The 10128-nt window shown below is 31.4% G+C and overlaps 1 protein-coding gene across 2 annotated transcripts; it reads right to left on the bottom strand.

Annotated features, from left to right (window-relative positions):
- Positions 1-4610: 4610 nt before the first annotated feature.
- LOC145167035 (putative hexosyltransferase MUCI70) lies at positions 4611-9787 on the bottom strand. Of its 2 annotated transcripts, XR_013740860.1 has the most exons (10): positions 9211-9787; positions 8546-8794; positions 8227-8437; positions 7270-7379; positions 6962-7164; positions 6628-6731; positions 6347-6534; positions 6072-6271; positions 5668-5982; positions 4611-4917 (listed from the first exon to the last, which is right to left on the bottom strand). XR_013740860.1 is itself a non-coding variant. In XM_079086126.1 (9 exons), exons 1-9 carry the CDS (start codon positions 9341-9343, stop codon positions 5770-5772), a joined length of 1611 nt encoding a protein of 536 aa, XP_078942252.1. In that variant the 5' UTR covers positions 9344-9787; the 3' UTR covers positions 5560-5769. The 2 variants fall into 2 exon arrangements, 1 of the variants encoding a protein (XP_078942252.1); XM_079086126.1 differs by lacking the exon at positions 4611-4917 and having other exon boundaries at positions 5560-5982.
- Between the last annotated feature and the right edge of the window lie 341 nt (positions 9788-10128).

Raw genomic sequence — 10128 nt, 5'->3', positions numbered from 1 at the left:
TCCTCGAATTTCCTACAGCACCGCCGACATCGTTTCCTCCTCCAGTTGACAGAAAAGAGTAGTGTGGGTGAAGGAGGCTCGACTTAGGGTTGATTTGGATCAGATTCTTCATTGGAGGTATCTTATTTTTTTTTTTTGTTTTTCCTTGTTTTCCTCCTCTTTTCTTAGTCAAAATCACCACCACCACCACTTCCACGATGGCAGTGGTTGGTAATGATTTCCAACTTCATATTTGGTACTTGGTATTGTGTGGGTATTGGTAGAATGGAAACTTAAAACCCTAAACCCATGAATTATCATTAAAGCACTGTATTTTGAATTTCCACTTTAGACAAGACAATATTGTTACTGTTAAGAAGTCATTTTCCAGCTTTTGGAGTCCTTAATTGATGTCTTAATGGGTTTAGATGCTAGGCTAACCCAAAAAGACAAAGCTATGATTTATCCATTTTCTCCCAATTTGTCCTGATTTTGCAAAAATTATGGAAGAATCATATGATGTAGGATTTGAGAAAAACCAGTGCCCATACTTTAGGTTTTGAGTGTAGTAGTTTCGTGATTTTTTCCTTGACCTGTTGATCACCCTAACTAAGGTGAAAATTTTCATTCTCACTTATTGTTCCAGATTTAGCTGCATTGATATGTTGTTTTGTGAAATTCATAGCAAATCAAAGAAAATAATTAGGCTTAGTGTACCATATCCCTGGAAAAGCATTGAGATGAAATTTATGGATATGGAATAATATTCTCTATTGGAGGGATTTAAGGGGAATAAAACAGGTCTTGAATAGGCTGTTGTTTGAGGTTAAAAGATGAAATTGGAACTAAGGATTTAGTAGTTTGGGTTTAGGCTTGGATTGCTTATTAACACTCGAAAACACTTATATAAGAAAAAAAATGATGTGCTTTGATTTCCTTGGACCTTGGGTGCTTATTCGTGGTCGTTTGGATTGATCGGTTCGATCCGATCCAATCAAGTAAATCTAAATTGATTTTGGTTTTCAAAACATGAATCCGAATAATCCAAATTAGATTCAAATCTGATCCAATCCAACCAAATTGCAATTTGGTTGGATCGATTTTTATAAATCGATATTCAAAAAACGGAACATTTTAAAACCATATATAATTAGAATATTAGTCAACTTTTATAGAAGAAAAAACAAGAAACTATTTGGTTGTGGTTTAAAATTTTGACAAAATTGCAAAAATGGTCTCTGTGGTATGCATTTTTTTGGGGTTTTAGTACAAACCACGACTTTTTTGGTTTCATGGTCCTTTCGAACTAGTTTCGTTGCGTTTTTGGTCCCTCGGTAATCTGAAATGACTATAATACCCTTCTGATATTTTGTTTTATGTTTTTTCTATTTAATTTAAATGAAAAAGAAAATAAATAATTAAATTTGACCTCTCTCTCTCTCTCTCTCTCTCATACCTGATTTGTGAGTTGTGACCCCTGCAAAAAACGATCCCTATGTCTTGTTCACCATTTTCTTTTTACCATTGTGCTTCAAATGAAATCCAGTTCAAACGAAATAGATTAATAAGTTTCGACCAAACAATCACCCACATCATCTTCTTCCTCGCTACTACGACTCAAAAATAAAGAAAACCCCAAATATATTTTGCGTCTTCCTCTCTTATACACTATCTCATCTCACTTCCATCCTTAGTCCTTTAATCTTTCGTTGCCGGCAAAAGCTTAGTCACTAATGATCAACAAGGGAGGATTCGGTTACGGTTTTGTTTCTCAATCAGGCTTATCACCTCCTTAGGCTTTTGTACCTCGTGAAATCAACAATCAAAAACACCCACATCAAAAACCATTCATTTTTATCAATACCTACATATAAAAAGATTCAGTTGTTGTAAACAGGTTTCACTTGAGTAAAATTTGTTGAAATCTTTTAGTATATCAACAAAATGGGGCACCACAATAAATTTCTTTGGTTTGCAACGAATTCCTGTTGGACGTATTTCCCATGTTTTTCTATTGATTCTTTGGTGAGATGTACTCAATTGGCTACCTTTAAATCTTTACGATTTTCTCTTCCATGGTGAATACCTGGTTAGGACAAAATCTTCTTGCACTCCAGGTGCTCGACCTTATGTCTAGCTTAGTCTTCGGTCCAATTCCTCTGTCAGTTGGTTCATTCTTGTCTAGGCTTCTAGAAATTCCAGTGGATGGAAACAAGATAAGCACGTCGATGTATTTTTTTTGCTCGTGTGTGTATTTGTGATGGTGGGTGTTTCTCGGTTGTTCATCTGCAAGTGAGGTGAATTGTGGGGGAGGGTGAGACGAAGGTGATGATGAGAGAGAGATAGATGCCCTCTTATTTGTTTTAATAATTAAAATGAATAAATAATTATTAACTTTAAAAAAATGAATTTAAAATAGAAAATAAATACCTAAGGGTAGTAAAGTCATTTCAGTTTACCGAGAGACTAAAAACCCAACGAAACTAGTTTAAAATGACTATCAATCCAAAAAAATCGTGGTTTGGACTAAAACCCTAAAAAAATACATACTATAAGGACCATTTTTGCAATTTTGTCTAAAATTTATAGACAAACTACTAAAAATATATTATAGTTTAATATTTTATAGATAAAATTTTTGAAAGAAAATGCATATTAAGGTTTTTAGGTGAGTTTTTTTGAATGTTGTTGAAAAAATTATAGATATATATTAAAACTAAATAAATAATAAATTGTTATTTGTTTTTTTTTTTACAATTCGTTTCTTCTTTTATAAATCAAAATCAATCCAAAATAATAATTCAGTTTTGTTGAAAACAATGATTGTGTTGGTGATATATGTGGATTTTTCGTGATTTAGACAAATTTTATGCACACTCAATTTTCTATATTCATGTTGAAATTTTTTTTTTTTTTTTTTCTTTTTTTGTCACTTACATGAGTTTTACGTAGAAACTAAATTTTAGATTTTTTTTTTCCTTCTTCTGTGATTTGCCATTAAAAAGCTAACTAGCTACATGCGCATACATTTTTTTCGTTTTTCTTTGGGTTTCCATGTTCTTTTTTCTTTTTTATGAGCACCATGTAATTTAGTCATAGCTAGTGAGTTGGATACACTTGACTAGTAGACTGATTCCAAAATCAGCCAAAACGTCTACCAATCATCGACTAGTGAATCTTGTAAAACTAGGCAGGAATGTCTTAAAATTTTATGATGATCGTATTATCTATTACAGTAAAGCTTCTATAAATTAATAATGTTGGGACTGAGATATTTTATTAATTTAGCAAGATATTATTATATTAATAAATTAATAAATTATTAATTTAAAAAGTTGGCTTATATTCGTGAGCAACTCTCAAATTAATGCATCGACCTTCAAAATTTTCATGTCCGTTCATTTTACCTATTTGAATAAAATATAAACAATGACCTTCAAAATTCTCATGTACATTCACACATTAACGGATGTGAATGAGTTGTTGGATTATGAAGTGAAAATAATGAATGTTATTACCTATTATATTATATATATATATATATATATATATATATATATATTAAATCCAAAGGAGCTTAGGAATAGTATTCTTTTAGTCTTTAGGATTTTGCCACAAAAGTTTGCTGAACTTGACACTTTTAGTCCCTAAAGTCAAAAATTTTACATTTTTGCCTTTTGATTAAGTTTTTGTGCCTTAAGGTTTTTGCCACAAATCTTTAATGACTTTGACACTTTTAGTCCTTATATTCAAAGGTATTACATTTTGGTGTTTTTGCCACAATTCTTTAATGAATTTGACACTTTTTGTCCTTGTAGTCAAAAGTTTTACATTTTGACATAAAAAACACAAAAAAACATCCTTTAAAATTTTGCCAACATATTTTCCCAACGTTAACAACTTTAATATCATTGCCACAACATTTTGGATTTTCTCCACCAGTGTCCCTTTTTTTCGTTGTACACTTTTGACATCTAATTTTAGGAGTTGTCGACTTTCTTCCCTATTTATTGTGATTTACAATTTCAGCACATATCTTTTAAAGTTTGCCGATTCTTTACTAGTTTGAATAAAATAGAAACAATGACCTTAAAAATTCTCATGTACATTCACACATTAACGGATGTGAATGAGTTGTTGGATTATCAGGTGAAAATAATGAATGTTACGAGGTTCAAAGCATTGAAGAAATTATCGTGGATACCGTTCAAAATTCGGTAGATGATGAAGTTGATGATGATTCAGTACCTTTGGAACCGGTCGTTCGCAAAGAAGCATTGCAAGTGGCAACAACTCTTCACAACTTTTTATTGTAATACGAGAATACAGTGTCTTAACTCTTAAGTGTAATTGGGAGATTTAAAGATGAACTCAATATAGATTTGAATGTATAGATTCATTTTTCACCAGACAATTCTAGAATTTTGAAATATTTTAGTAATTATTAATTTATAGTTTCGATAGGAACAATATATTTACATTGGGATTTTAAAAAAATTATTATTTTATTATTTTATCGATTGGGGTCTAATTTTATACTGGTCCGAAGTTGGAACCGGGACAAAATATTAATTTTATCGAAGTTATTAGTTTATCGAGTATTAAATTATAGAGGTTCTACTATATGTTAATTTAGTCCAAAAAAACATTATTTATTTATACAACACTTGGCAGCTTACGTATATGATTTCTAAACATCATCAAATCTAAAGTTTGATCCTAACATTAACATTTTTGTAACAAAATTTCTTAACACTATCTTTTAACTATGCATCACACTTTATGTAACACCATCTCCCAAAAAGTCCATATTGCCATTTTAGCACGTGTGGGGTCCACACGGCCATAAAGCATTTAGCTCAAGCCCCATGACCATTACACAACTTACAACTCAAACAAGCACACCCTTGCATGCTCAAGCGTGTTCACCTTCTTTCTCTGTGGACATTATGATATAAGTAAGAATTAAAGTAGTTCAACTGTTTAGTAGCATATATAATTATATACAACAAAAATAATGTGCGACTAATAAATATATACATAGGGGAAGAAAATAAAAATTACACTATATATATATATATATATATATATATATATATATATATATGTAACAGGGTAAACTAAAGTTTTTTGACCATTTAAACAAACCAATTTTCCCATTTACAAATTTGGTCCCCATGCTTTACACAAAATTGCAAGTTTAGTCAAAATTTTGAAATTGTCCCGATTTCGTTCTTACGTTTGTATTTCATTGCGGATTTGTCCAAAATTGCAAGTTTAGTCCAAATTTTTGATGTTATTTTATATGGGGCAAGGACCATAACCGTAACAAAATGCACACCCAGGGACAACACTAGGACGATCTAGAAATTTGGACTGAACTTGCAAGTTTTGGTAAAACATAGGGACCAAATTTATAATTTACCATTATAATAATAACTCAATAGCTAAACCAATAAAAAAAAGTAAAACTTGAGTGGCTAAATCCACAAAATGGTGAAAGTATGTTGTAGTTTTTTTTTTTTTTTGTAACTTACCTCAAGTAACCGTGAAAAATAAGAAGTACAATGATTTAATCACTACAGAAAATAGTCAAGTAACTAAATAAATCTACAAAATAATGAAAGTACAAGTGTTTTTCTGTATTTTTTTTTCCCTTATACAATATGTACATAACAAGATATGTACCTTGTTTGAACAACATTCCTCTTCCAAGGATTTTTGCGGGCCCAACAATGATTTGTATTCCGATAACAAACGAAAAAATTTGCCTTTGTTCTCTATATGAATTTAGCTTTGACTTTGACTTTGATTTTGACTTTGACTTTTTATATCAATTTTACGGTGACGTCGACTTGATTTTCTATCTCTACGGTGTCTAGTAACAATTTGTTTGGGTGTTTCATCAAAGGGGATGGGGGAAGGTGAGGGACTAGAAACAGCAAGTTGAAAAGTTGGAGGGGGTGGTGGTGCCCAATGTTCCAAAATGTCTCGGTGGTATCCCTTCACATGGTCATTATACATAAATGAAAAATTAAAATATGATGCTATGATTTTTTTTTTTTTTAAATAAAAAAATAAAAAATTGTTACCTGAACAACAAAGTTTCGCCTTTCACAATCCAAGAACATATAAAGAGTCCAATTTGTGTTGAACATGATTTTGTCTCTTACAGTGGAAAAACTAATTTGATCTCTTGAAGTGAATCGATCAACTTCATTAAACCATAAACACGTGAAAAGATTTGAGATTGGAATATGCTCTCGTATTACCACACATCCTTCAGGAACATCTGAAAATTTTATTTTTTTATTATTAGGTCATTTTTTTATTAGAAAAAAAAATCCAATTGGAGAAAACGTTATACCACTTGTAATCGGAAGCTTTGACTCAGAATATGGGGTCAAACCCTCACTTTTATAAAAGTCAATTTGAAAGTCAATGGAGGCGTTGTCATATTTTGCAGCTGCTTTATTAGCTTCAGCTTCTACAAACACATCAAACCGTTTATAATGTCTAGATATTGCAAAACTCGTATTTTTCCTCCACAAAAACCTGAATTTTATGAAATAAAATAATAAAAAAAAGTTAAATATTTGTCATATAAAAAAGATTTCTATTAAGTGACACAAGATTCAAGAATAAAACCTTTCAAGAATTTGATAAGGATCCACAACAAGCTCAAGTTTTGCATCCACCCATAAAGAATACCTAACATTTGGGAAAAGCCTATGTAGTAGAAGCTTTGGAATCTGCCATTCATACATCATACATACATCATACATACATCATAGAGATGGGACCCACAAAATGGAAAATGTTAAATGTTTTTTTTTAGAGTAAATTACACGAATGGTCCCTATGGTTTAGGGTAATTTGCGCGTAGGGACCTTCTGAGTTAAAAAAATAAGTTAGGGACCAAACGCGCAAATTACCCCAAACCATAGGAACCATTCGTGTAATTTACTCTTTTTTTTATTACCTTTCCATTACGTCTGGGGTCTGTATATGGTAGATTATGGACAACAATGATTTTCCATAACCCTATCTTCTTGTTGTTATCATCTAAATCACTTGAATTTTTAAGAAATTTTTGTGTTTGTTCATCGATAAACATGAAAAAGCAAACGTTTTTCTTTGAAGCTTCACTAATGTTCTTTGGTTGTTGAATCAAATCATATGCTCCTGCCAAGATTATTAAATCATCCATGAGTTTAAAACTTCAGAAGGGCGTTCTCGTCTTTTGGTGAAAAGTAGAAATATGTAAAGAAGATTTGTATATAAAGATACCAAATATTGCAGATGCAACAAGAACTCCTTGACATTGATTCATTTCAAAAAGATCTGAATCATTGATGTCAAATCCTGTGTTGTGTCCTGGTTTATCTCCTTTGACAAATCTTTAATCACAAGAGAATCAGTGATGGATTTAAAAAATCTGTGTGTAATTTGGTTTGAGGAATTCGATAGAATTGGAATTCAAGATTCCATTCCATGGAAGGTTTGGTTCACAAAGGAACTGGAAGGAATACAATTCCATTGTTTATGGATTTTCTTATTCCTAAGGGAAGGTGGAAGGAATACAATTTCACTCTTCCTTTCTTTATTAAAAAACCAAAATACATGAAAATTTTAATTGTTTATATCTATAATAAACAATAAATATTTAGATATAAATAAAAGGGTTAATCTCGTTAAACTTAAAAAACCTTATATTTTGTGTTTTTTCCGGATTAAACCTCGTCTTTATTTTTTTTTCTTGAAAAAGACCTTATATTTTTTCAGTTTTTTCGAAAAAAAACCTCAACTTTGTCTTTTTTTCCAAAAAAAACCCTCAACTTTCTAAATGTTTCCAAATAATTCCTTAACTTTTTTAGTTTTTCTAAAAAAAACCCTCACAGGTTACAATTTTTTTAGAGAAAAATGACTAAAAGGGCTGGATCGGAAAAAATGAAAAAATGCAAGGTCTTTTTCATTAAATAAATAAATATGCGGTTTAATCCAGAAAAAAACACAAAATATAAGGTCATTTATGAGATTAACCCTAAATAAAACTGTAAAGATTATTTAGTTTTTAGTTGTACAATTGAATTCCATTTCATTTCATGTCAACCAAACACATGGAAGATAATAATTCCTTCATATTCCAATTCCTTTGTCAAATTCCATTCCTTCCAAAAACATTCTACAAACCAAACACCCTCTAATTCGTTAAATGATCATGGATTCTAGAGATAACAAACATACCCACAATGAATCTTCATTGACTCTTTAACATCATAAGATTCAAGCCTCTGCTTCAAAGAAGGATACCCACCAAAAATCGAGCCTCCAAACTCACTTTTAGTTGAATTCTCTTCATGAATGTAAGTCAGATTTTGGAGAATAGGAGAAAATGAAGGAGCTTTTGGCATCAAATTAATTGCTTCTTCCACAGGAAGATAACACACAGGACATGCTGTAACATAGAAAAGTGTCAAAACAGAAAGAAAAGTGTCAAACACAAGTGGATGAATATTTTAAGGGATTTAAAATTATAAAAGAAAATAAAAATATATGAACTTACGACGTGGCCCAATTCTTTTTTTATCAGCTGGTGGTGGAGGCAATGTAAAGGTCTCACAAGGGTTCCCAGGAAGAAGGGTATATCCGGTATTATAAATAGGAGGTGGAGGAGATTGACTTGTAATTTTTTTATCATTATAAATGGTAATCTTTATTTCATCATTAGGTGAAGAATGTCCAGAAAATCCTACAGTTGAAATGTTTATGAACCCTAAGCTCCTCACAGAGCCAAATTCTTGTGTAACCTCACCTGAAAACAACCAAAAGAATGAAGAATATTCATTTTAGGGCACAATTTGTTTATACTATAAAAACTAATTCAAAAGTATAGCAGCATTTAATGGTTGAATTCGATACTCATGATAACAATAGTGCTTTGCTTATGAAGCCAAGTAGATTGATATTGTCTCATTACATATTCACATTTAATAAGCGAGTTTTGGCATAGTTTTGAAGAGGATAAATTTAAGTTCCAAAAACCTAACACTTTCCAAATCCAGAATTCGGAAATAGATTTCGTTATTTAATACCTTTGTTTATAGATCTAAGTCGATACTATTTCAAAAGGAATAGAATAATTTCCACAGAAATTCAACTGGTTTAACACTCAAAAGTCAAATGTGTAAGAGCTATAATTGATTGATTTTAGAGAAACGAAGAACAAACCCTTGCCGACATAAAGTATCCACAAGACGACTGCTATTGAAACAAAACACAGGAGCAGCATTCCAAGCTTCTTTCGAGCTGCGAATTTGAAGATCCACATGAACATCTCATCCTTCTCTTTACCGATAAACATAATTTGAGGTCTTCCTGTAATTAACCGGTGGCGTTGATTGATCAAATTCTGTTGTTAATGGAGATTGTAATGACACATTACTTGATCGTCTTAGAGATCCAATGACCCATTACTCGTTATCATGTTTCCTTCAAGACTCGAAATTCCATCTCATCTCATTGTCCTAGTTCTTCTAGTAGATTAAAAGTGTAGAGAAACTATTGAGTTAACCAAGTAGACGATTAGTCCCAGTCTCCCCTGCTCTAGAAAATCCGAAACCTGATTAGCAGCCCCAAACCATCTTCTTCTGCAGCAGATCTAGAGATACTTGCGTATTTGACTATTTCAAATCTTGTCAAAAACTGTTTGGATCGTGGAAATCTGAATTGGGGATTCTGTGGGATTTATCAGAGCATTCTCAACTTCACTGTTAACCCCTTGTGACTTATGAGTGGGTAATAATTACAAATATTCGAATCAATCGACTTAAATGTTTAAGAGAAAATATAAAAATACCCCAAAATCCTCAAAATTGGTATGACCACGTTAAATTGGCAGCAAATGTAATCAAAATCCCATTTTACAATATAAATACCCTTATTAATTTTTTAAATATATTTATCGTCTGAAATTGCATTTTTTCCGAAAAGGCTTATTATAAATAGTTAAATATAGGTTAACTTTTATCATTTGTTTTTGACTAAACTGCACAAATGGTCCTTGTGGTTTGCTCAAAATTGTCACTTTGTTCCAAAAATATTTGGACTAGCACCAGAGGTCCAAACTTTTCATTTTGTTGCGAGTTT

The sequence above is a fragment of the Lactuca virosa genome, chromosome 1 (assembly GCF_052849685.1).
Source record: "Lactuca virosa cultivar CGN04683 chromosome 1, Lactuca_virosa_CGN04683_v6, whole genome shotgun sequence".
Lineage (NCBI taxonomy): Eukaryota > Viridiplantae > Streptophyta > Magnoliopsida > Asterales > Asteraceae > Lactuca > Lactuca virosa.
Note: the sequence above shows the minus strand (reverse complement) of the source record. Positions and strands in the feature narration are given on the sequence as shown.

Excerpts from the sequence above, each read along its gene's own strand:
- LOC145167035 (XM_079086126.1), bottom strand. The coding sequence starts at position 9,343 with ATGTTTATCGGTAAAGAGAAGGATGAGATGTTCATGTGGATCTTCAAA. Across the intron at positions 8,795-9,210 it reads GATACTTTATGTCGGCAAGG|GTGAGGTTACACAAGAATTT; the intron begins GTTTGTTCTTCG and ends GGTTGTTTTCAG. Across the intron at positions 7,165-7,269 it reads TGTTGCATCTGCAATATTTG|GAGCATATGATTTGATTCAA; the intron begins GTATCTTTATAT and ends TAATCTTGGCAG.